This window comes from Apteryx mantelli, unplaced genomic scaffold, assembly GCF_036417845.1.
Source record: "Apteryx mantelli isolate bAptMan1 unplaced genomic scaffold, bAptMan1.hap1 HAP1_SCAFFOLD_20, whole genome shotgun sequence".
Lineage (NCBI taxonomy): Eukaryota > Metazoa > Chordata > Aves > Apterygiformes > Apterygidae > Apteryx > Apteryx mantelli.
Window position 1 is genome coordinate 841,205 of NW_027118553.1, and position 26,276 is coordinate 867,480.

Consider the following 26,276-nt stretch of genomic DNA (forward strand, 5'->3'; position numbering starts at 1 on the left):
CGATCTCGCTCGGACATTCCTTTCTCCTTTTAAGGTCGTACTCTGGTCTCTCCGCTCCGATTGGCCGTTACCCTTCCTCCTTCACTGCTCTGCCTGACTCTCCCCGCCTACAGCACCCTCCTCTGCTGGGGCCCGCGGCAGCAGGGTCTTATCTTCCTCACTAAGCACCTTCCTCAAAACTGCGCCAGGCACGCAATCCTCGGGGTCGGTCTCGTGGACCCCCCAGCCCTCTCCGGCTTGTGCGAGATCTTGCCAGGGGTACACCGGAGGCGGTTCCTGGGATTCCACCGGTAGGATTACTGGGACCTCCCCGCCCCCGCTCTCCCGTTCTTTCGCTGGGGCCTCCTCGCCCCCGCTCTCCCGTTCTTTTGCCCCCCCATCACTAGACTTCTCCTCCGTTTCCGTCTCAGCCTTCTCCTGATGAAACAACGCGTCGCGGGCAGACTTCCAAGTCTCCATTTCCTCCCGCGACCGCTTCAGAAGACGGAGTATAATTCCCCACGTCTTGAGATCTTTGGCCGTGTTTGTGGACATAGCTCGCTCTGCCAGCACCGTAGTGCATCGCAGCCAGAATTCCGGCTGCAAGCAGTCCCCCGGCCTATTTATGGCTCCTTCTTTCTGGAGCCGCTCTACACATAGTGTAATATCCTTCGGCTTCACAGAAGCTCCCCATTCCTTAGCTAGAAACGCAACTACCTTTATTAAGGCCTCCATGTCGTCCGGACTCTCGGCTATCGCCCGCTGCTCGCTGTCGCAGCCGCCGTTCTCCCTCTGGAGACGGCCCGCACCCCCTGGGTCTCACGGCGAGACGTGTCGGTCCTGCCGAATCACGTCGGGGTCACCATTTGTTGCCGCGCTCTCGCTCGGTCCCGTGGCGCCACCAGGGGAGCACTGCAGCTCCCTGCTGCAGGGCCACAAGCACAGACCTCAATGTGACAGATGCTAAAATGGCGTTTATTGTGAGCTGCGTTCAAGCTTACATACAGTTGCATTTCGTTCCCACCCCTAGGCTGCACGTCACACCGCGTGATCTTCCGCTACGCCTACTCTACCACTTCTCATGCAAATATCTTTGTCTACGCAGTTTCCCAAGATCCTCCACAGTGGTGCCTCGAAAAGTGAACCCTCTCATTTACAGCATGAGGAACAAGGAGCTCAAAGATGCACTGAAGAAACTGATTCAGCTGGTACTAGTTCAGCAGAAATAAGCTGCCCAGCCCTCTTCACAGTTGCTTTCTAATTTCTCTCAAAACAACTCCTATGCTTTGGGCATTCTCTCTGTGATAATCATGTTTGTACAGAAGTATTTGAATCCCACTTCTTCAGAACCCATGAACCCAGTCTGTCTGACTGAGATGCCTGCTGTAAATGTGTCTGTCACTGTGTGAGACCTGGCTTCGCACTAATAAAAGGGGATTTCCTCAGTGCAGTGCTTGAAGATTGGGCTCTCCATCCAAAGCTGGAGTCAAAAATATGCTCAGGGACTTTACACCCTGAAAGACCCTGTTGCTTTTCCGGTGCTCTGCATGGGCTCAAGGCCATGAGCTCCTAGGTGATGTGTTAGGGAATGAGGGTGGGTGGGTGCCCAGTGCTCCTGGAGGTGGTGAACGGTCAAGCAGTATCTCTCATACGACAGGGCTGGAGACTGATGCCTGTCCTTCTCAAAGGGAGTATGGAGCCCCCAGGAGAGCACAGGGCATCTCCAAGGGCACCATGTGCCTTGGGTTGGGCAGTGAATGGAGCTTGACAAGATCAAGTGGAGTCACCCAAAGGTAAAGATCAAAAGCAATGAATGTCCAGGCTAGTGAGAGCTCTGCAATCCCATGGGAGGCAGTGTGGACCCTGCAGGCACAGGGAAGGGAACCTGGAGAGTTGTTCATGTCATCTTCAATGAAAAACCATGGGCTGGCTGTAGGGACACCCCTGAACACAGCCTGAGCCCTTTGAAATGCCCTGTGATTGCTCAGAGCATCGTCCACAGCCACAGACCCCTTGGTAGGGGTTGTCAGGTGCAATGATTCCTGTCCGGCTGGATCTTTTTCCCACCCTGACCACCACGGCCAGTGTGGAGTCACCCCAAACCCCATTGCCCCACAGCCACTTGCTCTGCAGAGCAGCACCGCCAGCTCAGGTCCATGTGGGGAGGATGGAGGAGGGTCCAGGACTAGCCAGGCAGGCCAGCATTGATGCACCCACCTGGGGAAAGGCCCTTGGGGGAGCAAGGACTCACCTAGAGAAGAGGAAAGGAGCAATTGTGGGCTGGCAAGGAATAAATGTGAAAGAGAAATCTGTTTCTCTGTATGTCAACTAAGGGCAGGCTGCTGTGTGCCTGGGGCAGCAGGAGCTGCTGGAGGAGCCCCAGGGCAGGGACTCTTGTGCTGTGCTGGAGAGAGGGGCTGGCACAGGGGTCTGCAGGCAGCCTGGGGGTAGGGAATCTCCTGGGCAGCTGAACAAGGGACACAGAGTGCCAGTGTCCTCTGTGTCATTGTGCCACTGGGGCCAGTCCCAGCTTGGGGGCTGATGGGGTGGCTGACACACACACCCCTGTCCCCCCCAGAGCTGCTGTGCCCACCGGGGGGCTGTGGCTGTGGAGTGAGTGCCCAGAGGTCTGCAGCCCCCTGCGGCGGATGCTACTGGGGGCCACCGCCAGCCTGGGCTGCTGTGCTGGGTGGTCTGGGGAGAGGGCAGGGGAGGTGGGGAGAGGCAGGGAGGGTCTGGGCTGGGCTGGAAAGGGCCCAGGAGAGGGAAACGCCAATGTCAGCTCAGCTGTGTGAACAGGCAGGGTGAGGACACACACCAGGGGTTTGTGGTGCAGAGCCAGGTCTTGTGGAGGGGAACCAAGAATTGCCAGGTGCAGAAGAGAGGAGGCCTCTCTGTGCCCTTGGTTACAGGGACCGACCGTGGGGGTGCCTCCGGGCATTCGTCACAGACCAGCCTCTCACATTGGCCATTTCCAGCCCTGGCCACGCACCCCAGGTTTCTGGGTGTGTTTTGCTGCGTGGCCAGCTCATTCCTGCTGGGTTCAGTGCCTGTATCGAGCGGAACGGCCAGTCCTGCCTGGCCTCTCTCCCAGCCCAGACCCCAGCAGACCCCGGAGGATCACTGTGTGCTGTCCCCAGCCTGGGACACGGCTGGGGCTGGGCAGGAGATGGGCACTGGGGGAGGGTGCCAAAGCAGCAGGGCTGTGGGGGGATGGATCACTGAGGGCTGTTGTGGGGACCGTCCAGGGGGACATTTCCCCACCCCTAAACACACTCTCCTTCTGTGGTGCTTGCACAGCGGGGTGGTGGGGCTGTGTGTGGGCGCAGCGATGAGGCACAGATGGGAGCCATGATGCTCCTCACTGCTCCACTGCAGAAGACAAACTCCCAGGAGAGCTCTCCCAGCCCTGCCCCATGAGCTCTTGTCCCTGCTCCAGCCATGCCAGAGCAGAGACTGACGACCAAGAGGTCCCTCAGGCAAAGCTGGGCCAGCTTCAGGGAGCTGCCCTGAGCACTGGGACAGGCAGATCACCCTCCTTGTAAGTCCTTGTCCTGCTAGAAGGGTGGCAAGGGGACCAGGGAAATGGCCTGTTTCTGCCTGGAGTTAGTGCAGGACATTTGCATTTGAGATGAACGTGACAGCTGCTGGCTGTCGACACTGGCCACGACCCCTTGCTGCAGCCCCCACTGCCCCCTGCCCCTGCCCTGCTGACCTGCTGCCACCCCCAAGCTGCCCCGTCTCCCATCCCCTCTCCCCACACCACAGGGACCAGTGGTGCAGCAGGAGCTGACACAGCCCCACAGCCGCTGCCTGGCCCCCGGCCCTCCCCACCTTTCCCCCCAAGCATGACATCCATCTTCAAGAAGGACAAGAAAGAGGATCCGGGGAAGGACCTGGGGGCTGTGGTGGGCATCAAGTTGACAGGATGTCAGCAGGGTGCTCTTGTAGCAAAGACAGCCACCCTTACCCTGGATTGCATTAGCAAGAGTGCAGCAGCAGGGTGAGTGCAGTGGGACAGACTAAATATGCTGGCAGTCTCAAGTAAAGAGGAGCAAAATAAAGGGCAGAATTGGAAGATTACTAGTCTTGAAGAGAGTGGTATGGTCAACAGAGTGCCCAGGTCCTGGAAACACTTTAAAACAGCCCTCCCAAAAAAGGCATTTCTGCCATTGGCCAAATGGCTGGAGGCAGATGTGCCCAGGCTTGCTCACGGGGCAGAGCGCCAGGGGGACTTCTCCTTGACTCTACTTCTAATAGCATGTCCAGGATTATGATTTTAGAACATGTCTTTGCTAATCTAACTTAACCCAAGATTAAAGCATTAGGGCTCATGCTCAAGCACACCAATGTGGGGTAAAGAAGCCAAAATACCCCTTTCCATTGCCTGCAGTGGCTGCGGGATGAAGCCTGAGTTTGTTCTGAAAGAGAAAAGATTAGGACTGAATGTCCTGAGGGTGATTATAAACTGCTTGATGCCTTCTATGCTTTTCAGCAATACTTCCTCTGGTCACACCTCAGTCTACACTGTACTGTATTTTTCCCCTTGCGTAATAGGTCAGGACTGTGGAGATAGAGCTGAGTCCAGGGCAATGCCACGCTGATAATCTGGGCAGCCTGGAGGGGCCACTGAAAAAGCAAGTGTGTGCGCAAGACCTCACAGCAAAGGCCTGGAAAAACCAAGTGACCGTGACCCTGCCGAGGTGCCAAGGATCCCAAGCCCTGAGCCATGGGGCAGGATACAGCCTCCTCTGATCACTCAGGCCATGGGCTCATGACACACCTCACAGTCAGAGAGGTGGAGGAAGAAAGTAGAAATGAGTGAAAAGAGGGAGAATTCAGGCCAGGAGTCCCACCAGTAAACATCTCCAAATACAGGTGGATTTACCCCCTCTCTGGCAAGGTTGTTTCTTCCATGACCAGCATTACCTGGGGGAAGGAGGGTCTTTTCCTGACAGTCCTCATGGGATGGAGGGCAGCAGGATTTGAGAGACCCCTTCCGGCCAAGGGGGAGTTGCTGGGCACTCAGGCAAAGATTTCAGTCTGGAACCTTAAAGTCCTGAGTGACTGAAGGCTACAGGGTGCCTCCAGTGTGTGGCTCACAAGGGACCTGAGTCACATCACAGCCATCCTTGAAACAACCTCAGAAGCAGATCCCTAACATCTGGCCTCAACGAGACCTGCAGTATTTCTGTGCTTTTCTCCCTGCACCTAAAACTTTCTTTTTAGCTCCTCAGCACCAGGGAGTGCACCTAGGTGTAGGAGCACCCTACACCCAGACTTTCATTGTGTTGAACTAAACCAAGTCCCCAAGGTACTCGCTGCAGCTGTCTGGATGGGCACAGGTGGGGCCTGGCCCTTCCTGTTCCTCCCAAGCATGTTCCTGTGATAACACCCCTGCACACACTCCCTGGGCCAGGCACTTGGGCAGCCAGCAGTGCTTATGGGAGTCCATCAGGACCATGCCTTCAGGATCGGCAAGGACACCTCAGGCTCTTGTCACCCTGTTGGAGAACAGCTGGCCGGTCAGAGGGCTGGAGGGAGGAGGGACAGGTCCCATGAATCACAAGGGGAAGGTGCTGACGGGTGCCTGGGGCCAGGGCACTGCTATCTCCTCAGCCCTCCCCCAGCTCCTGGGATGCCACTGCAGAAGCAAGCAAATCTTGGGGAAAAACCCTTCCCCACCTTCCAGAGAGTCAATGACAGGTTCACTTCTGGGTGAGAACATGATGGGCCAGCAGCAGGGACATGGCTGGGGATTGTGCTCGTGGGGTCACGTCTGCCTGAGGAAATGATAGGCCCAGGCACATGACTCAGATGTGGGCCTGCAAGGTCAGTGCCACTTCAGTACCTGATGGACAAGAACTAGGCACATGGCTTCGATGCTGACTGTGAGCTCAATTCTTCCTCAGTACCTGATAGGCCATCAGCAGGCTCTTGGTTGGTGTAGGTTCCTGTGAAGTCATCTCTGCCTGTGCTGCTGTTAGGCCAGAAGCAGTTAATGGCTTCACTGTTGTCTGTGAGGTCACTGATGCCTGAAGAAATGACAGGCCACTGGCAGGCACAGGGTCAGCAAAGTGGCTGTGATGTCATTCCAATATGAGAAGCTTATAGACCTACAGCAGGAAGATGGCTGTGAAATGTATTGTGAGGCCACTTCTGCCCAAGCACCTGATAGGCAAGTAGCAGGAAGGTACTTGGGATGTTGATTGTGAAGTCACTGCTGCTTCAGTACCTGATCTGCCAAAAGTGGGACATGGCTGTGATGCTGAGAGTGAGCTCACGTCCTTCTCTATAGATCGTATGCTGTCAGCAGGCCCTTGCTTGCTGTCGGTTCATGTGAAGTCACCTCTGTCTGCTGCTGATAGGCCAGAAGCAGGTTTATGGCTTGAGTGTAGGCTGTGAGGTCACTTCTGCCTGAGTCCTGGATAGGTCAGAAGCAGGAAGGGCATCAGCAAAGCAGCTGTGAGGTCACTTCAGTCTGAGCAGCTGAGCAGCAGCAACAGGGCTGTGAAATGGCTGGTGAGGACACTTCTGTCTCTGGAGACGACAGTCCAGAAAGGCGCTGGCCTTGCAGGGCTGTTCCCTGCTGCGCTGGGGCTTTCCAGGGAGGCCTGAGCCACCCCCAGGCTGCGCTGGGCAGGGGGGGCTTGTGCTGGGCACCCTCTGCTGTGGATCCAGCAGGGTGCCTGGAGTGCGTGGAATAGACTCATCACCAAGTTCATGCAAGCAGGGATTTGGATGGCTTCTCTGGGACTTTCTGGATCTTGAAAGAAAGAGCCTGCTGTTGCATTCAGAAAGAAACACTTATCGGCTGGTAGAAATGAACCACAAACAGCACAGAGCTATGAAAACACAGTTCCTGCAGTTGTGTGGGGAGTCTGTTGTTCTACACAAGTGCTGTGTCATGAAATGTATATATATATATATATATATATAAAAAATCAATACACAAACACACACATATACACACACATATATTTCGATATAAGTATATACATTCTAGATATCGTTTAGGTGTCTAGGAACTACAGAAGGCATCCTGATCATCATCTATTTTTTTTTTCCTGGGAGAATAGATGTTTTCACCACTGGAGAAAGACATTTAGCCAAACCAGGCTATTCAGGAGAGTTTTGCAGAGACTTGTGCAGTCTCCTGTGCTGTGTGGTAGGAGGAAGACTTAAGAATATAGTGTATTCCCATTAAATCACAAAATGCAAAAGAATGTATTTCAGAACTAATTTAGAAGCTGTACTAGTGCAAGAGAGGGATACGGACTATTCAGGGAAGTTAACGAACATCTCTTGTCTTTCAGGTGGTATTAATCACATTTTAAAAGAGGATGCAATGTATAGTGATGAGGAATCACCTTCAGGGTTCTGAGGCTGAATTGTCTCATGTCTCATGTCTTGCCTACTAGACAAGAGGAAACATTCCTTAACTGCAACAGGTAAATGTCTCTGTCCCTTGGATTCAAACTGCTGGGTCCTTGTAAACAGCCTTGGCTGTTTTAAAAGTGAGGGGTGGGAGAATAAAGAGTAGAGAAAAGCTGGTCGGGAAGGGAAGGTTATATCAATACATGGAAGAAGTAAGCATGAAGCTGAAGCTCAGTACTGGAGTTCCAATAAAGTACGTTGTTATTATGGATCAAAAGGAAGTACTGAGACTCCACCAGAAAGATCCAAAGACTCATAGTCATGTTGACTTAAAACACAGTATTCCTTAAGTGACTCAAAACCAAGGAAATGTGTTGTCCATCCTTTTAGGTAAAAAATAAATAAATAAATAAATAAATAAATAAAATATGGGTTTGTGTAGCCAAACAGTGGGAGAGCCAGGCTACAGGCAAAGGTCTCCCCTGGAACCTGCAGGAACAGGTGCTCTGGAGAAGTTGGCAGCTCCTACCCTGGGCCTGTCCGCTCTGTTTGCTAGCACCACCTCCCCTGAAGAAAGATGCACACCGGCACCTTTTCACTTCTTTAATCGCATAGGATTCATTGACTCAAGTGAGGTAGGTGGAGGGGGACCAGAACTGCCTGAGTGCTGATGAACTGATCAGACACACAGAGAAATGCATCCTGGAAAAGGATGCTTGGAACTCAGGGCACTCAGGTGGCCTGGTTTTAATGTGCTTGCTGTTCTTTCTGCCTGAAAATCCACATTTCTTTTAGATTGAAAGACATCTAATGAAGATGTTGTGCATGACCATTGTTTCCATTCCAAATTAAACAGCCAGGAGGTTGCTGTCAGCTCAGGGAGCTGGAAGATGCTGCTCATAAACCTTTCACCATGGCAAGAGCTCCTGCTGGTCTCATTCAGACAGTGTTTTTTGTCTCCTACTAAGACTCTGTAGCTCCCAGGAGGTGGTTCTGCATCAGCCTGACTGCACATCATGCCCTTCTCCTAGCTTCCTTTTTTTGTGATGCAGCCGATTTTTTGATTTGTTTCTTTTTTGGTGGAAAGAAATGCATTTCCTTTCTTTCATTGTACTTAAGAGGAACAGTTATTGTGCACTTGTTGATTCATAAAAACATTTCCTTTAGTTGGGTACTGTTACCAAATATAAACAATGCCACAGCCTGCAATGCCCCATTGGAGGCATTAAAACCATTTCAACGCTTCTATTTGTACAATTGTGCCTTTTTCTTAAGAAGAAAGTTATAGCATGAATAGACTTGGTGCTGTTCTGTTCCTTTTTACTTTTATGCAGGAAATGGATTCTGTTCTCTGGCATCCCTCTATTACAGCATCTGGACCTTTAGGAGAAGCACTTGAGAGCCATTAAAGCATGGGCAGACATGCTACGTGGTTGGATGCTCATCTGCCACATAAGAGGATTATCTCCCTTCGGGTTATGTGATGGTTGCCTCTGTAGTCATCTACCAGTAATGTCTAGTCAGTGCCCGCATCTACTGCTAGCACTTTGCCCCTGGGGACCAGACCTGCCTGAGTGTTGCTTATCTGATCAGACGTACAGTGAAATGCATCCTGGGAAAGGATGCTTGCTGCTTTTTTCATGGGGTAGAGGCTTGTCTGCTTATGTGCTTGAGGTACCACCTGCAGGCAATGGCCTTTGATTTTCCTGAGCAAGGAACCTGGTCAGAAGGAGCCTCTGGAAATGAGACAGCAGGCTGTGAGCTGGGGAACTCTTCAGACAGGCAGAAGGTTGTCACCTCTTATAAAATGAGCTTTGAAACTGTGATTCATAACCACATTCCTTTGACAGTGCCTGCCCTCAGCTTTCCTGCCTGTGTCATGCTGCTTCTGCTCAACACTGACGTGGACACCAGCATCCAGGAAGCCCAAAGGACAGCACCAACTATCATTTATATTCCACATGTCCGTGTACAGTGGGAGGCTCTCGGAGTCTCATTGAAAGCTACATTTACTACACTGCTACAGAACAGTCCCGCATAGGCACCAGTTCTGTAGCTTGCAACACCAGCTGGATGCCATGCAAATGTCCCCAAAGAGCTCTTCCTATCAGTAGCTTTCCTTCTTCAGTTTCCTATTCAGTTACGTATCCTTGAAGCACCTGAATGCGGTGCTTTCCCAAGCAAATGGATACCGTCATCACGAGGGCACCCTACCTGAATCTTCTAGAATTTTCTGCGGCAGCAAACAGCACTGAAAACGTTTGTGCAGAGTGTTTTCTGAGTCCAGAGATTCACTCAGGTCCAGCCTTCCCCCCATTCCCCCCCCCCACAGGCTTAATAGACAGATGTATAATTTTGCCTGGGAGAATAATACTGGCGATTTCAAGATAGTTATTTATATCCTGAACCAAATGAATGAAATGTTTGCAAAGTGCACGGCAATCAATATCTGTTGACCAACAGCATGCCTTCTGACAGTCTGCCATTGCAAAAGATAGGGGTAACAGTGATCGGAATAGAAATGCATTTAGCATTTGAATGCCTTAACTGCAATATCAGTTCTTTCTTCATAAGGGCCAAATCTTTACAAATTAGAAATCTGAATTCCATCTTGTGTTTTGGTAACTTTGGGAAGACAACTGCACTGATTTCCATCAGCAGATTTCAGTAGGAGTACATCCTCCACTTTCTAGACTTCTGGGAGTTGGCATTAACAGGTTACACTTCTGGTGATGATGTTTTCCTGAATACAGAAACACAAATCTTAACTGGATGTGTTTATCCTGCATCCTTTTCTGCAGAGGTGTTGCCCAGCCGGGCATTCCCCAGCCCGTATCACTGCAGGGTGTTGGTCTGCCCCAGGGGCAGGACCTGGTGCTTGTTTTGTTTTGAATTTCACGAAGTCCCTGCCCACCCATTCCTCCTGCCTACTGAGGTCCATCTGGATGGCAGCCCTCGAGCTTAGGACTGTTCTCCTGATGATCTCCTGATGTTCTCCTGCAAGTGTGATGAGAGTTGTGTTCTGCAGGTCACTGATGAACGTGTTAGACAGGACAGGTCCCACTAGAGAACCCTGCATCCTCTGCTTCTCACTGGCTCCCAGATAAAGCCTGACCCATTCAAAAAAACCCTCTGAGCTTGATCATCCAACCAGCTTTTGACCCATCTGGTTGTCTACCCAGCCTGTCATAATGCCCTATTTGTATACAAGAATATTCTTGGAGACAGTGTCAAACTCCTTCCTAAAATCATCGTAAATGACACCCACTACTCTCCTCTCCTCACCAAGTACAGATCTTTTATTGCAGAAGGCAATCAGGTAGGTCAGGAATCATTTCTCTGCACTAAATCCATGCTGACGGTTCCCAGGCACCTTCTTCTCCTTCAGGTGCCCAGAAATGTGATGCAAGACGATTCACTCCATGAAACACCCCACACCAAAGTGAGGCTGAACAGCCTGCAGCTCCCTGGTTTCTCCTTGTGGCCTGTTCTGATGATGGGCACAGCATACTCCTTCTCCTGGTCATTGGGGCCTCCCCTGATCTCCACAACCTTTCAAAGATGATAGACACTAGCCTTGTTGTGATAGCGGCCAGCCCTCTCAATGTCCTCAGGTGCAGCCCATCCAGTCCCATAGACTTGTATGGGTTGAGTTCTTGCAAGTCATCCCTTGCTCAGCCATCATCCAGCATTGGTTGCTTTTTTTTCCCCCTCTGGACTCCTGACCAGGCACAACAGCCTAGGAGACCTTCTTGGTGAAGACTGAAGCCAAGAAGGCATTGAGCTCCTCAGACATGTTTGCATCTGCTGTTACTAGATTCCTTGCCTGATCCAGCAGTGAGCCAACATTTTCCTTTTTACTCTTTTCCTGTAACTGAAGCTGTAGCACCTCTTCTTCATGCTCTTGATGTTCCCTGCAATGGGCAATCCTATCCAATCTTTATCCTAATCCAATCTTTTTGTGTTTGCTGGGTGCTGTCCTTACAGACCTGCTGGCTTTTCTGAGCTGCTGGGCCCTTCAGAACTGCCTCCCATGGGATCCCCCACCAGTCCCCTCAACACACCCAAGTCTGCCCCTCTGAAGTCCAGGGTCTGTGCTCCTCTACTATCCTTCCTCACTCCACTCAGGATCTGGAACTCTACTTTTTCTTCATCACTGGAGGCCAGGCAGACACTGTCTGTTCCATTCCTGATCAGTTCCTTCCAGTTTGAAATTTTCAGAGACAAAGCAGCATCACAAATCGTGCATTTGTGCTAAGAAGCTGTCCCTGATGCCCTCCAGAAACCTCCTGGCCTGCTTGCACTCTGCTGTTTGGCCTTTCAGTTCATGTCAGGGGGATTAAAGTCCCCCCAATAAGAATCAGGGTCTCTGATCCACAGACTTACTCACATTGCTTAAAGGAAACTGCGTCCACCTCCTCACCCTGATTGGGTGGTCTGTACCTCCCATTGCGATGTCACCCTTGTCACCCACAAGCTCTCACCCAAACCCTTGCCTTGATGTGTTAGGAGCTCCACACGTCTGAGCTGTCCCTTCACACAAAGGGCATCCCCTTTCCTCCTCTTCCCCGTTGGTCTCTCCTGAAGAGTTTGTACCCTACCATCAGGGCTCTCCTATCATGCAAGTGATCCCACCATATCTCAGTACTCTACCAATGTTTCAATCAGATTGGTCATGGTGCAACCTGTTACCAGGAGCCAAGGACACTGTTTGTGCGATGGCCCCACTTCAGAGCAGAGCAGAGCCATGCTGGCACAGATAGCAGGTGGCAATGTCATGGTGAATGGAGGTTCCCACTAAGAGAGCAAAGCCTGCAGTGCCCAAGGCCAGGGAGAAAGAGAGCTGGGCTGTGCAGGAATGGCAGGAGAGTTTGCTGCCTGAGCTCACTCTGCAGCACCTTGGGGCCTGTGACAGAGGTGAACCAATGTCCAGGCACGATAAGGTGCCACTGAAGAAGTCCCTGGCCTGGACAGCCTGCGATCCAGTGACCCTGTGGACCTCATTAGCACAGTCCCTGTTTATGTCATCTGGGGGCAAAAAGAGGGTCAGGGAGAAGAGAACTAGAAGGTTTTAAGAGCGCAGGGACATGAGCGGAGACCTTGGTGTGATGTGTCTCCCATTTATGCAGCACGCTTAGATGTGGGCAGTACAGCCTGTGCCCGAAGGCAGAGGTAGGATTCATTTGTTTGGGCACAGGCAGGAAACGCAAGATGCCCTGGGGCACTTGCCCAGCACCACTCCAAAAGGGCATGGCTTTCCTGTAGGGGCCATGCTGTATGTGCTAGAAACATGCAGTTGTGCTGGACACCGCAGACATCTGACATGACCCTGCCAGCCTTTTTTTAAGTCATTACATGTAGTGTCTGCACTGGATTACATCAGGATTTTGCACCGTAGGGATCTGCTTGTGTCACAGCTTCATAGTGAGTGGTGCTCTAGCAGTATTAGGCATCTGGGGTCATTAAAGATGGCCAAGGAAATTCCCCACCTGGCCCCCACCTCATGCTCCAGAAGGATGTTGGTCTCATAGTTGCTCCATCAGAGCAAGCAGACACTAGCACATGCTTTGGACCACCTCTGTCTCTTCAAACATCCCCAGGTGTTTGTGTGGGAGCAACTGACTCCCACCCTCCATCTCCAGTGATTATACTGGGAGCTCAGAAAAGGAGCTCGCATGCAGACAGCTATGTTTTGTATACTTTGGTTTGGGCAAGGAGAATCCCACCTCCAGCTTTTTTTTTTTTTTTTTTTTTGTGGAGTTCATGGGAGAGAGCTGAATCCCACCCATCCCAGGTGCTTCTAAAGGGGCATGTGATGCCCAGATTGACTCATCTGAATCAAAACCTGAACCATGGGTAAACGACCTCCCTTCTTGTCCTCGAGTAGCTTCCTGCCTAGTTAGGAGTGAGACATTTCCACCTCTTGCAGATAACCATGCTGTGATGAGACAAATCATAATGCTGGAATCAGTCTTCCTTCAGTGTTGAGAAAGAGACCAATGGTGATTATTTTAGTCTACCTCAGGGAACATTTCCCAGGAGGAGGGAGCACAAGGGACAGAGAAAGTCAGGACTTGAGCTGGGCCCCTGCTCCTGGGCAGGGCCAGGCTCCTGCAATGGAAGGAGCTGATGGCAACCTAACAGCATTGCTGAGAGACAGCTGTGTGCAGGAGCAGCTCCTCTGCAAAGAGCAGCAGGGCTCTGGGCTCTGCCTACTGCTGCTGACATGAGATGAGAGAAGGCAGAGAGAAGTGAAAGGCAGTGTGGAGTGGGAGGACAGAGGAGAGCTCATTGTGGGAGGAATCTTCACAGCTCCTGACACGGTAAGTCTCTGGCTGCAGGGCAATGCTACTGAGGTTCCTGGAGGGATCTTCTGAACCCATCCCATCCTATGACTGATAGATTCAGTCATGAATTCAGTGACCTCTGGTCTGTGAGAAACTTCAGGAAACCCCTTCAACCCCACCTCAGCCTGCAAACAGCACCAGCAGCACCTTGACTGCTTTATAAGAGTTGTTCTGACCTGCTGCTTAGGACCTGTGAGAACAGAGATACCTGTGCCCAGTGCCCTGTCCTGGGTGGTTTCTGTAGGGCAGAATGGAGCCCACAGAGGGTGGGATGGGGTCTGTGAGCAGCGGCAAGGAAAAGATGCTGGGACAGAGAAAGAGCTGCCAGCAGGGACAGCTCCAGGCAGCAGAGATGGACAGGCAATGAGAGGGACCTGCTAACAGAATCATCATGGGAGAATAGATTTGTGCAAGTCTTGCTCAGTCCCTCCGATGCAGACAGCTTCTTCCAAGCAAGCCCGCCATGTCTCTTCTCTGACCCAGCAGAGCCTCTGTCCTGACAGCCATGGAGTTCAGGGGCTGAGAGCGACTGTCCTGCGTTGTCACCATCTGTGAGGCAGCATGCCCAGCTGGGTAAGGTGAGGGCTTTCCTGAGTGCCTATCTGCCTCTCTCTCCTTGCCTCCCTTGGCAGCAGGATCATGGTATTGCTCCTTGTTTCCCCTGCTCGCCATGATGCTCCTCCTGTTCTTCTCTTGGGCTCCCTGAGGTTGCTGGGTTTTCAGCTGCAGTTCAGACACCTGCCCTGCGAGTTGTGCAAGAGAGGGGTCTGCTTGGGAGTGAGGTGTCTGCAGCCCCCTTCTAGTCCATGCGGTTCCAGGAAATGCAGTCTGTGGGGTTGGGAAATGAGCTGACTCTCCCTTAAGGAGAGCCCATCTTCAGTCCTGAATGTCCTTGGACTGTTTCCCTGTCATGTCCTGGCAGACTTTGAGCTGCCCTCCAGAAGGGCACTGCTGCCTCATAGCATCTCTGTGATGTCCAAGAGACCCGTGAGGAATCTGAAGAGATGCTGAGAGTATGGAAATGGTGTTGGGAAACTGTATATGGGCATCTGAAAAGAGCCCAGTGTGTCCTTGGCTAGAAGGGGAGAACCAGGCTAATAGACAGACAAGCTGTGCTCACTCTGCACCAAGTGACAGGGAATACATTTTTGTCAGGACTAAGTAGAAATGCCAAGGATTTCTGCCTTCCAGGAACACTCCACAGGGGTAACAAGGACATCTAATAGAAAAAAAACACCCTTTAAAAATCTCTAAAACTCTGTTCCTCAACCCTCATTCTTTAGAAGTGGTGGTGCAGATGCTGAAAAGCCCTTCCACATGCCCAGTGGATTTCACCTGACAGGAACTGTGACTGTCCGAGCTAGTCACCCCCATTCCCATGCATCCCACCACTATACAGCAGGACTGACTCCTCTGGAGCTCATGGGCAGAAGTCCCTGCTCCTCATAAGACACTTAGCCACTGCAAAGTGTAGCTCAAGCAAGGGAGCTGCGCACAGATCCTCTCCGTAAAGAGAGAGGCAAAGTGGGGGGGTTGCATGAGAACAGCAAGATTTTGGGGGTTTCTTTGCTTGAAAACTCTCTCCTAACTTCTCAATATCTTTTCTTCTTTCGACAGTCCCCCATGCCCGGAGATAGTAAAATGTCCAACAGCAGCTCCCTCAATGAGTTCCTCCTCCTGGCATTTGTGGACACACGGGAGCTGCAGCTGTTGCACTTCTCGCTCTTCCTGGGCATCTACCTTGCTGCCCTCCTGGGCAATGGCCTCATCATCATAGTCATAGCCTGCGACCACCGCCTCCACACCCCCATGTACTTCTTCCTCCTCAACCTCTCCCTCCTTGACCTTGGCGCCATCTCCACCACTGTCCCCAAATCCATGGCCAATTCCCTGTGGGACACCAGGGCCATTTCCTACTCAGGATGTGCTGCCCAGCTCTTCCTGGCTGTCTTCTTGCTTGCAGGAGAGTATTTTCTTCTCACTGTCATGGCCTATGACCGCTATGTTGCCATCTGCAAACCCCTGCACTACGGGACCCTCATGGGCAGCAGAGCTTGTGCCAAAATGGCAGCAGCTGCCTGGGCCAGTGGTTTTCTGTATTCTGCGCTGCACACTGCTAATACATTTTCAATACCACTCTGCCAAGGCAATATTGTGGAGCAGTTCTTCTGTGAAATTCCCGAGATCCTCAAGCTCTCCTGCTCTGACTCCTACCTCAGGGAAGTTGGGCTTATTGTGGTTAGTGTCTGTTTATTATTTGTGTGTTTCGTTTTCATTGTGCTGTCCTATGTGGAGATCTTCACTGCTGTGCTGAGGATCCCCTCGGAACAGGGACGACACAAAGCATTTTCCATGTGCCTGCCTCACTTGGTCGTGGTCTCCCTGTTTCTCAGCACTGTCTTCATTGCCTACCTGAAGCCCCCTTCCCTCTCCTCCCCAGCTCTGGATCTCGTGGTGGCTCTTCTGTACACAGTGGTGCCTCCAGCAGTGAACCCCCTCATCTACAGCATGAGGAACAAGGAGCTCAAAGATGCTGTGAGGAAAGTGATTTCATGGACATTTTTCAGCAGTGCTAACATTGCCTTTGCTCTCCACAAATGACTCCCCCTGTGTCCTATACCCAACTGAGCGTTTTTTGTTCACTGTATTTTTATTATTACTATTATTACTATTATTATGTGTTATCATGTTGCTACACAAATGCTTGGATTCATTCCACTTTTCCTGAGACTGCTCTGTCTCACCTGGTACCCACATAAAATTGTGTCTAACGCTGCGTCAGAGCTGAGTCCTGCACACTATCTTTGTAATAAAGTAAGTTCTACCCAGTGCAGGGTCTGAAGGCTGGGCTTTTCTTCCAAAGCTGGTGTCAAGAATAGGCCTAAGGAACTGCATGTTAAAAGGGCCTGCTGGGCAGGGTTGTCCATGGGTTTAGAAGCAAAAAGCTTCTAATCAGGTAATGATCTCTTAGAGAGCAAGGGCTGGATTTAGGACTTGCCCATCGCTGTCCAGTAACAGTGGAGATGATGACTTGTCAGTGATGATGTACACACCCAGGGCCGTTCCACATGTTAAAGCACAGTGTCAGATGCCCGTCCTTCTGGAGGGGAATCTGGAGGTGCCAGGAGAGCTCCGGGAATCTACTGGGACAGTGTATGCCTGGGGTGGGCAGTGAGTGGGGCCTCACAAAGGGAGAGGTCCTCCAAGGTGGAGTCACCTAAAGGTAAAACACTAAACCCAGGTATCCATGGGCAAAGGAGGACTCTGCCATCCCAGCAGAGGCAGTGGGGACCCATGTGTCATGGGGAAGGGAGACTGGAGAGCGATTCATGTTGTCAATGTGATACCAGGGGCAAGATGTAGAGGCGCACCTGGACTCAATCAGTACCCCTGGAAATGCTCCATAGTCCCTCCAAGCAGCCGCCACATCCACAGTCCCTGGAGGGATTAGAGGCCATGATCCCCATTTGGTTGGGTCTGCTTCCCACCCTGACCAGCATGGCCAGTGCAGAGTGAGCCCATGGCCCTGTGGCCCCACAGCCCGCTCGCTCTGCAGAGCAGCACCATCAGCTATGGGCCCTGCGGCAGAAGAGGGGAGGGGGTGTGGGAATGGCCAATGAGATCAGAGGAGGGATTGGGAGAGATGGAAGGAAGTGGAACTGGGCTTGAAATTGCCGACCTTTCATGCAAGACAATGTTCAGAGTGTGGGCACACTGAAGTGAGCTCCCAGTGCAGAGCCAGAAGTCCTTGCTCTGCTGGCCCTCCACATGGCCTGGGAAGTGCCTGAAGAAGGATTAACGCTCCCCACCCTCCCAGCTCCTTGTGCCATCATCCCTCCTGACAACTGGCACCAAAAAGAAGGCTGGGAGCCCTTGTGGGAGCTTGTGTTGAAGGAAGCATGACCCAGGAGCCATATCAGTTTGCTGCTGTCCCTCAGGCCCTGTCCCCAGCACATGTCCTTCAGATGAAATGTGTGTCTTCAGACACCCTGTGTGCTGGTCCATACCCCAAAAGTCACCCCCAGACAAGGCTCCATGCCCAGCTGTAGGACTGGGCATCCAGCTGTGAGCCCTGGGAGGATAAGCCCTCTCCTGGGTCCTCTGCAGGGCTGGCAGGGAGCATGCAGAGGAGGTCCTGGGGCCGTCTACTGGGCCTGTAGGCCATCCTCTTCCCATGGGGGGGGTCTCAAGCAGGGTCTGTCAGAACAAAGATCTGGCTCAGATTGTTGTTGCAGGAGCAGAGAGGAGAAACTGCCCCAGGAAACTCCTCCAGACTGAGCCCCTCATACGAGCCATTTCCAGCACTGGCCATTCTCCATGGTGCTGGTGAGGGGTGATCTTGGAATGTGACCAGCTCCATCTGCCGGCTGGGCTCAGCACCGGTATGGGGGGGATGGCCATCCTGCCTGGCCTCTCTCCCTGGGCCCAGGCACCAGCAGACCCCAGAGCATGGCCTTCTGCTAACCCCGGGAGGGACAGGATGAGGCTTGGGCAGGGTCTGGGGACTGGTGGGAGGCTGCTGAACAGGAAGGCCATAGTGGCCAGGGCACCAAGGGCTGAGCCAGTGCAGGGATGAGGTGCAGATGGGAGGCATGACACTCCAGAAGCTCCCAACAGTCGTGGAGGGCACTCACTGCTGTTAGCAGGGCTGGGGGTCTCTTGGGGGCTGCAGCCATCAGCACCACCTGCCAGGACTCCCAGACCCAGCACAGATGCTCAGTGCTCAGGACCACAGTTTACGGTGCTCCCTGTCTCTTGTGTTACCATCCTCTCTCAGGAGCACTGCTGGGTGCATCACTCCCAGCCCGCGTGTGGAAAGGAGCTGCTGGAGCTTCTCTTCTCAGCCCTGCTGACCCCAGCTCTGCCCTGGTGTCAGCCCACAGGCTCTGCCCTGGGTCATGCTATGTCTCCATACGCTCTCCTCTGAGACCATGTAGGGACCTGCAGCATGTCTGTCTGCTTAGAGCTGGCCACCACGGCCCACCTGCATGGTCCCAGGAGATCCCAGCAAGGCTGTTCTTGAAGGTGAGACTGTGTTTGTCTTCGGTCAACGTAGATGGGATGGTCTGTCTGGGGGCAAAGGGGAGGAAAGGACAAGAGACAACAAGGAGAAGATGCAGGAAGGGAAATTTCAAATGAATTTAAGAAAAAAAAAACAAAAAACAAAAAACATGATAGATGAGCAGCAGTGGGGCAGGGGCCAGGAGATCTTTAAGAATGCTTGTGGAGAAGGAACTTACCAACCTGATCTAACTGTAAAGTTAGCCCAGCTCAGAGCAGATCATGGTCCTGGAGATCTCCAGTGGTCCCTCCCAACCCAAATCCTCTAGGAGGAAGGGGCTGGAAGGCAGAGTCCTGGGCAGGGGACACTGTTGTGGGGTTGAGGCCTTGCTGGCATTTGTACTGCCTGGTCAAGCCTGTCCTCAGAGTCACACAGTGAGAGAGTTCATCCTCCAAAGGAGTCTGTGCTCCATGGGCAACAGGAGTCAAAGCAGTGCAGGGAGAGTGCAGAAAAGTTCTCAGGAACATGCCAGGCATTCAGCCCCCTTCGACTGCTGAGGTGTCCCCAGACTGGTGCTTTGCATCCTGGGTCTGAAGGGCTGAGAAATCTTTAGAGCCAGAGCAGATGGGCGTCCCACCTCCTGGGCTCACAGGTTACAGGGCATCAGGAGGGCTGTACTGGCTGCAGGGAGGGAATCAGTGCCCAGAGCATGAGCAGATCCCCCTCTGCCCTCCCCTCTCTCTTCACACCCTGGAACAGAGATCTTGTTTCCCATGTTGGCCCTCCCTGCTGGGCTGTATTCCCAGCCGGAGGGGACGCAGGCTTCACCCTGGGGAAATGCAGGAGAGCCCAGTGTCATCTCATCTAGAGAAGCAGGGTCCCACCACACCTGCTGGGTGGCCAGGGCTGCAGGCTGCAGACCCCACTCTGTTCCCCGCACACCTCCTGCTTGGGGCTGGAGGGTGCCCAGCAAGAAGGCAGGCATGCCTGGGGGTCTGGTACCATTGGGGTGGTGGCCTTTGTCTGTCTGTAAGGGACTCAGCAACTTCTCTGCCTCCATGTTAGTGGCAAAGTTAGTGTCCCAGGTTGTTCTCTCTGGAGAGCTGAGGATTTCATTCTCTGGAGAAAGCGAAAAAGGAAACCCTTTCATCCATAAGATCACCCCGTCAACCCTCTACTGTCTTCTCCTGCTCTATCACTCCAGAAATCCTTTGGCAAAAAATTTTTTTGGATTCTGAACCTCTATCTGACCATGCTGTGAGCAGCAGGTTGCACTACAGGCCTCCTGTGGTCCCTCCAACCTGAATTATCCTAAAAGCCTATGACCTCGGGCTCCATTTCAAGCACAGAGGAAATGTCTCTGGGACAGGAGTCACTTGTGCTTTTTCTGACCATTTAAAAGAAGGCAGGTGAACACTTCCTCCTCCCCGTTGACTGTAAAGGCAGCCTGGGAGGCACTGACTCAGGCATATCTACGTTACCCCTGAAGTTCTTTGCATCCACCTTTAACCACATAGAAGTCCATTGCCTGGATCCCCTCAGTGGTGAGGGGAGAAATGCAGGCTTTTCTGCAGGGTGAGTTCTCTACCTCTGTAGTTGCACCTCTAGGTAGATGGTGCCATCCTGCCCTTTCTTTCTTCCCTGAAGCTCAGCCTGGATGGGGATGTGAATGTGGAGGTTGGGTGTCACTGCAGTGACCTTGAGATGGTGGAGAGGTAGGAGGAATGACAGAATCACCACCCTGGGCTGCAGCAGAGAGGATTTCATCTTGTTCAGGATCTGCTTCTCAGGAACCCATGGGTGACTGTCCTGGAGGTCAGAGGAGCCATGCAGCCCTCTTGGATCATCAGGGACAAAGTCCTCAAAGTACAGGAACACTCCAGGCTGTAGGGAAGTCCATCGGGGCCTGGCCTGATGCTGGCACAGATGAGCAGGGACTTTGTGATTCAGGACTTGAAAAGGCAGAAGGAAGTGCACAGAGGATTGAAATGGGAATAGGCTACCCAGGAGGAAGACAGAGCCATTGCCTGTGGTGGAAGGATGCCATTAGGCAAGCCAAATCTCAGCTGCAGCTGCAGCTGGAACTGGAGGTGGAACGAGGAAGGGATGGGGAGGGCAACCAGAAAGACTTTTGTAAGTACATGGGCAGCACAAGGAAGGCAGGCAGCCAAAGAAAATGTGGTATCCCTGCTCAGTGGGGCAGGGGACGTAGTGACAAAGACAGGGGAAAGGCTGAGGAGCTCATTGCCTCTTTTACCTTGTCTTTTACTGGTATTGTCTTCTGCCAGGCCTCCCTGGCCCACGAGTCCTTTGGCCGCATCTGTGTTAGCAAAGCCTCACCCATGGCAGAGGAACATGCAGCTGGGGAGGACTTTTGCCCACTGGGCACACACAAGTCCATGGGACCAGAAAGGAAGCACCCCAGGGTGCAGGGAGAGGTGTCCGGAGTCATTGTGATGCTGCTCCCGATTGTCTATGAAATGTCAGGGTAATCAGGGAGGTTCCTGATGACTGGGAAAAGGCAGACATCGCACCCATTTTCCAGAAGGGCAAGAGGGAGGATCTGGGCAATGACAGGCTGGTCCTCTTCATCTCAGTCCCTGGGAAGGCGATGGAGGAAATCCTCCTGGAAACCATCTCCAAGCCTATGAAGGACAAGGCCTGGAAGAGGCAGCATGGGTTGAGCAAGGGGAAATGGAAACCATGCCTGACCAACCCGATTGCCTTCTGCCATCAGATGAATGGCTTTGTGCACAAGGGGAAAGCAGGGGATTTTGTGAACCTTCCCTTTAGCAAGGCCTTTGACACAGTCCCCCAGAGTCTCCTTGTAGCCAAATTGTGGAGACCTGCCCTGGATGAATGGACCATAAATCAGGTGGAGGATTGTCTGGACCTTCAGGCTGAAACACAGTGATCAGTGGTACAAGTTCCACGTGGCAGCTGGTTACAAGCAGCATCCCTCAGTGATCAACATGTGGGGCAGGACTGTTTAACATCTTCATGAATGGCCTGCACAGTGGATGGAGCGAACTCTCAGCCCCTTGTGGCCAATGCACGACTGGGGGGAGCCCCTGGGCAACCTCATCTAGTTCCCTCTGCACTGACTGGGCTGGTTGGGACTAGATGACGTCCGGAGTCCTCCCCCACCCTAAGTGCTGTGATTCAGTGAATGGTCCCCTGGAGTGCTCTGTAAAGAGAGAAGAGACAGAGGAAGAAGAAAGGACCGAGAAGGAGAACAAGAGATCTGAAACATGTCCATTTAAATGAAGTAGTTTCTCAGAACAAAGTTTCTCCATTCCTCCACTGCTACTCCAGAGTACTGCCAGCAAATGTATTTTGATGACTAATATGTATATACATATGTACACTTGCATAGACAGGCTAATTCCTGTAGTACATGAACATGATGCTGTCAGTGAATAAGAATGAAAAAAATATTTGGCAATGGTAAAAACTGTGTGAAGTTTTGGAAAAGAGGATTTTTATTTTTTTGTCTATTATTGCATTGAATTATTTTCTGAGAAGATTTCAACTTATGACTGGAATCTCCTTTTGGAGCTTGATTCATTGGACCACATAGAGAGGCTATTGCTGCCTGAGATGCCCTAGGGTTGCTGTGTTCCCATGAGGAAATGAATATTTTGGAGGTGGCTCCTATGGGACTTTAGCTTGTCATTAGGAAATGTATCTCAAAACAACTCAATTGAGGGAACCTATTTACCTCCACTGAATAGAAAGGGAAGTCCAGACAACTGGGTTAGACAGAGACATCTGCACTTATGGTGTCTGGCATGGGGTGAGATCAGCCTCCTCCCTGTTTTTCCTGAAAATGAAGTTACGCTTCATTGATTGTGGAGGGAATGAAAAGGGAGTGTAGCTAGGTGTTTTAGGGACTCCTTTAAAAGGTCACAGTAACAGAGGTATGTTGAGATTTGTGCAAATTTGGCCATGCCAATACAGAGCATGTCCTTGAAGCTGGTCACCCTGCTTTCCTCACTAGTCAAGAGAGCCCAACACCTCAGAGTGCGACATGCTCTGTGCAGAGTGAGGGGTAGCAAAGACAGCCAGGGGCAGAGGGTGGTCTTCTGAGCGCTGGGCTCTGTGTGAGACACAAAAATATCTTGTTTAAGGGTGCAGGCCTGATTATAGCGGAAATGTTTAGAAAATGACTTTAAAAATGAAAGAAGAAGGAAATTAAGAAAAAGATTTAAAGCAAAGAAAAGTTTTGTTAAATTTTCCAGCTCTTATTTTTGTTGTGTTTTTATTGTTATTCTTGGTTTGGTTTTGTACACTAGTCTTTTGGGGCAATTATGCATTATTGTTTTGTCTGAAAAGGAAAGTGATTTTCAGAACTGGGGTGGGATGCAGTCACAGGGTCATGGGTGGCTGGTGCCATTGCAGGTTACCGGGTCCCCTCTGCCCAGCCTCCCTCTGCAGCTCTGAGGGGCTCTGGTCTCCCGCAGGTCCCCTGGGAGAGCTGCCAGGCCCAGGCAGGTCCCTCAGAGTCACCGGGACCTCTCCAAGTGCCACTGGGTGCTTGTGGTTGGACACGTGAGCTCTGCCTGGAAAGGTGAAGAGCTGTTTTCCACGTTTCCAAAATATGAGCACACTTTCATCAGCTCCAATGATTGACTAATTTTACTGTCAATGTTTTCCTGTGATGAAATAGTGGGAATCTTCAGGAAGGGTATTAATCTTGGGAGAAGAAATATCGATCTGCCCTGGACCTTGTGTTTCCATGACCCTTTCTATTATGCTGTTGTTAGGGAAACTGTCCAATCCAGTGTCCCTAAGAGGGTCTGACTCTAGGTTTATGCTCTATCCGAAAGATACAAAATAATTCTTTATAAGATGATTTTATCAGTATTACAGCTCCAGCTGGGTGTCTCCTCTGAGGGACCCCCAAATGGAAAATTCCCTGGGTATTTATACCCCTACGGGTTAAGTTCTTTGTCCATTCTCTCTCTGATTTGTTGCACCAAGGATTGCTCAACAAGTAGTAGCTTCTTGGCTCCTGGTTGGTTTCCCCATTGTCTCCAGGTGGAGTTATGGTACTCGCTGATCATTGTTGATGCTGTTTTGTTACTTTCTTATCTCCCTGTTCCCTCCTTGTTCGGACTGGCCCAAACAATTTTGGGAAAAGTTCAGTGATGTGCAGCCTTAGGCTTCAGTACATTTAGCTACTAGTGCTAAGCAAATGCTATGATATCCAACAGTCCCTCCTTTTGTTTTTGGGGGCATCCCTGCCCTCTTATAATTGTTCCTGTTCGAGCATTCTCCGGTATCCTTGTATATAACGCAGTAACGCATTTTGTAAGCAATCTCGTACACAGGTAATAACCCAATATGCCAATAACAGTATGATTATTCCTGGTAAGAATATCTTAATTAGGGAACCTTATAGGCTGCTCAGCCATGACGAGAGTCCCCGACTGGTGGACAGCTTAGTTATCCACTCGCCGTCTAGGGTATGTTTTTGTGTTACTTGGTAGATTAGTCTTTGAGCTACCTCTTTTGGTGCGACCATGTTCTGGGGCTTGAGTGGATTTTAGTTTTAATTTTAGCATAATCTCAGGCTCCATTATGGATAATTTGGAATGGGCCATCTGAATAGTAAGTAAGCTTATTACCAGCCTAATCATTTTGTAATTTGAATAGAGTCATTAGTTGGCCGATAATGTTAATGCACCTGTTCTAGCCTCTATAGCCTGGGGTTGATGTAATGGGCAGGAACACCACCAGTTAATATGTCCTGCCACCCCTGCCTAGTTACACTTCCCCAGCTCCAACCTTGATGATTATTTATCCACTGGGCTTGGTAACACTGGTCACACCAACGAGGGTCACAAAGACCACAACTATTACATGTCACCCAGAGCCACCCATGTTGGTGAAATCTCAATCCTTCCTCCCTTGCAGCAGCATTCAGGAGGAGGACACTCCTGTAAGGGTGATGAAGACACCAGTGAGGGCAATATGTCCTTTGTTTATACTCTGAGACTGTTGGCTCAGCCAAGCAACTGGTGACTCATGTGTCCATGCAGCCCTGGAAAGGAAACAAGTGCAGCATGTACTGGGAGTTCCCTCAGTTTTTGAAAACTGGAATGACTTTATCTTCCAGGGTAGAGGTCCCACTCTTCTGGGAAGGTGGTAATTTCTTGACATGGGAATGAAGGTCCCAGTGATCCTTCCCTGCAACCTTTACAGCAAAATAAGAGGTTAATAATACCATATAGGGGCCCTCCCATTTTGGTTCAAGTTTATTTTTTCTGCTGTGTGCCTTAATCATCACCTCATCACCAGGCTGAGTATTATGTACCTCGATTTCTGTAGGTACTGCCTGAGCCCATTGGTCTTGGTTCCATGCATTTCGGAAAGAAGCTTATAAAGTTAACACATATTTGGTTAACCGCTCATCCCCGTCCAAGAGGCTGGTCTTTGCTGGGATATAAGTCCCAGGTACAACTAATTGTCATCCAAACAAAATTTCCACTGGGGACAACCCTACCAGCTGTCTTGGGGTAGTTCTGATTTCCCACAAAACTAGATTTAGAGCTGTTGGCCATTTAAGATTGGTTGGTGTACATACTCGTGCTAATTTAGCCTTAATGGTTCTATTCATCCTTTCTACCTGCCCCGAGGACTGAGGGTGGTAGGGTGTATGTAATTCTCTATGGATTCCTATCATTTGATATAGTTTTTCTAAGATTCCAGCTGAAAAAGGAGAACCCCGTCTGAATTTATAGTTTCCAGTACTCCATATCGAGGAACAATTTCCCTTAATAGAGTCTTAATTACTGCGGCTGTATCTGCCTTGTGAGTAGGAAAGGCTTCTACCCAACCACTTAGCTGGTTGATGATCACGAGAAGGTGTTTGTAGCCTTCAGCAGGTGGGAGATCAGCATAATGGATTTGTAGGCATTGGAAAGGGAAATATGCCCACGGGTGACTTGCTTGCTCAGTTTTTGGTCGAGTATCATTAAATTTCTGGCATGTCAAGCAGGTGGTGGTTATGCGTTTTGCAACAGCATAACTCCTGGAGCTGCCCCGTTTTGTAAGATTCATGAGGCGATAGCTGACAGTCTTCCATGTCCACGATCATGGTACCACTTAGCTACGGGGAGTACATACCTCTCTGGAGGGAAGGGTTTATTGCCTATGGTCCAAATTCCTTCATTGTTCTGAATTGCTTCCCATTTTCTCCAGTTTTCTTTTTCCTTCTGTGATATGTCTTTGTAGATTTTTGCTGGGCTTAATATGTTTGGCCCTTCTTGTGGGAGTTGTATGTTAGTTACAGAAAAGGGTTGTTGGGTGGCTGCTTTAGCGGCTCTGTCTGCTAGATTATTCCCTTGTGCCACATCAGATACTGCTCTTGTATGGACTGGGCAATATATAACAGCAATTTCTTTAGGGAGTTCAATTGCCTTTAACAATCTTTGCACTTCTTGTCCATTAGCAAACATCTTCCCAGCCGATGTAAAGAATCCTCTCTCCTTCCACAGCATTCCTGTAGCATGACGTACCCCAAAAGCATATTTAGAGTCAGTATATACGTTGATCCACAGGTTTTC

The 26,276-nt window shown here is 51.0% G+C and overlaps 1 protein-coding gene across 1 annotated transcript in view; it reads left to right on the forward strand.

Annotated features, from left to right (window-relative positions):
* Positions 1 to 1,139: 1,139 nt before the first annotated feature.
* The window catches only part of LOC136995964 (olfactory receptor 14C36-like), a 33,345-nt gene continuing 8,208 nt past the window's right edge, over positions 1,140 to 26,276 (forward strand). Inside the window, exon 1 of the mRNA XM_067316962.1 lies at positions 1,140 to 1,187. Coding sequence (XP_067173063.1) covers positions 1,140 to 1,187 — 48 coding nt within the window. The remainder of the gene's footprint in view (positions 1,188 to 26,276) is intronic.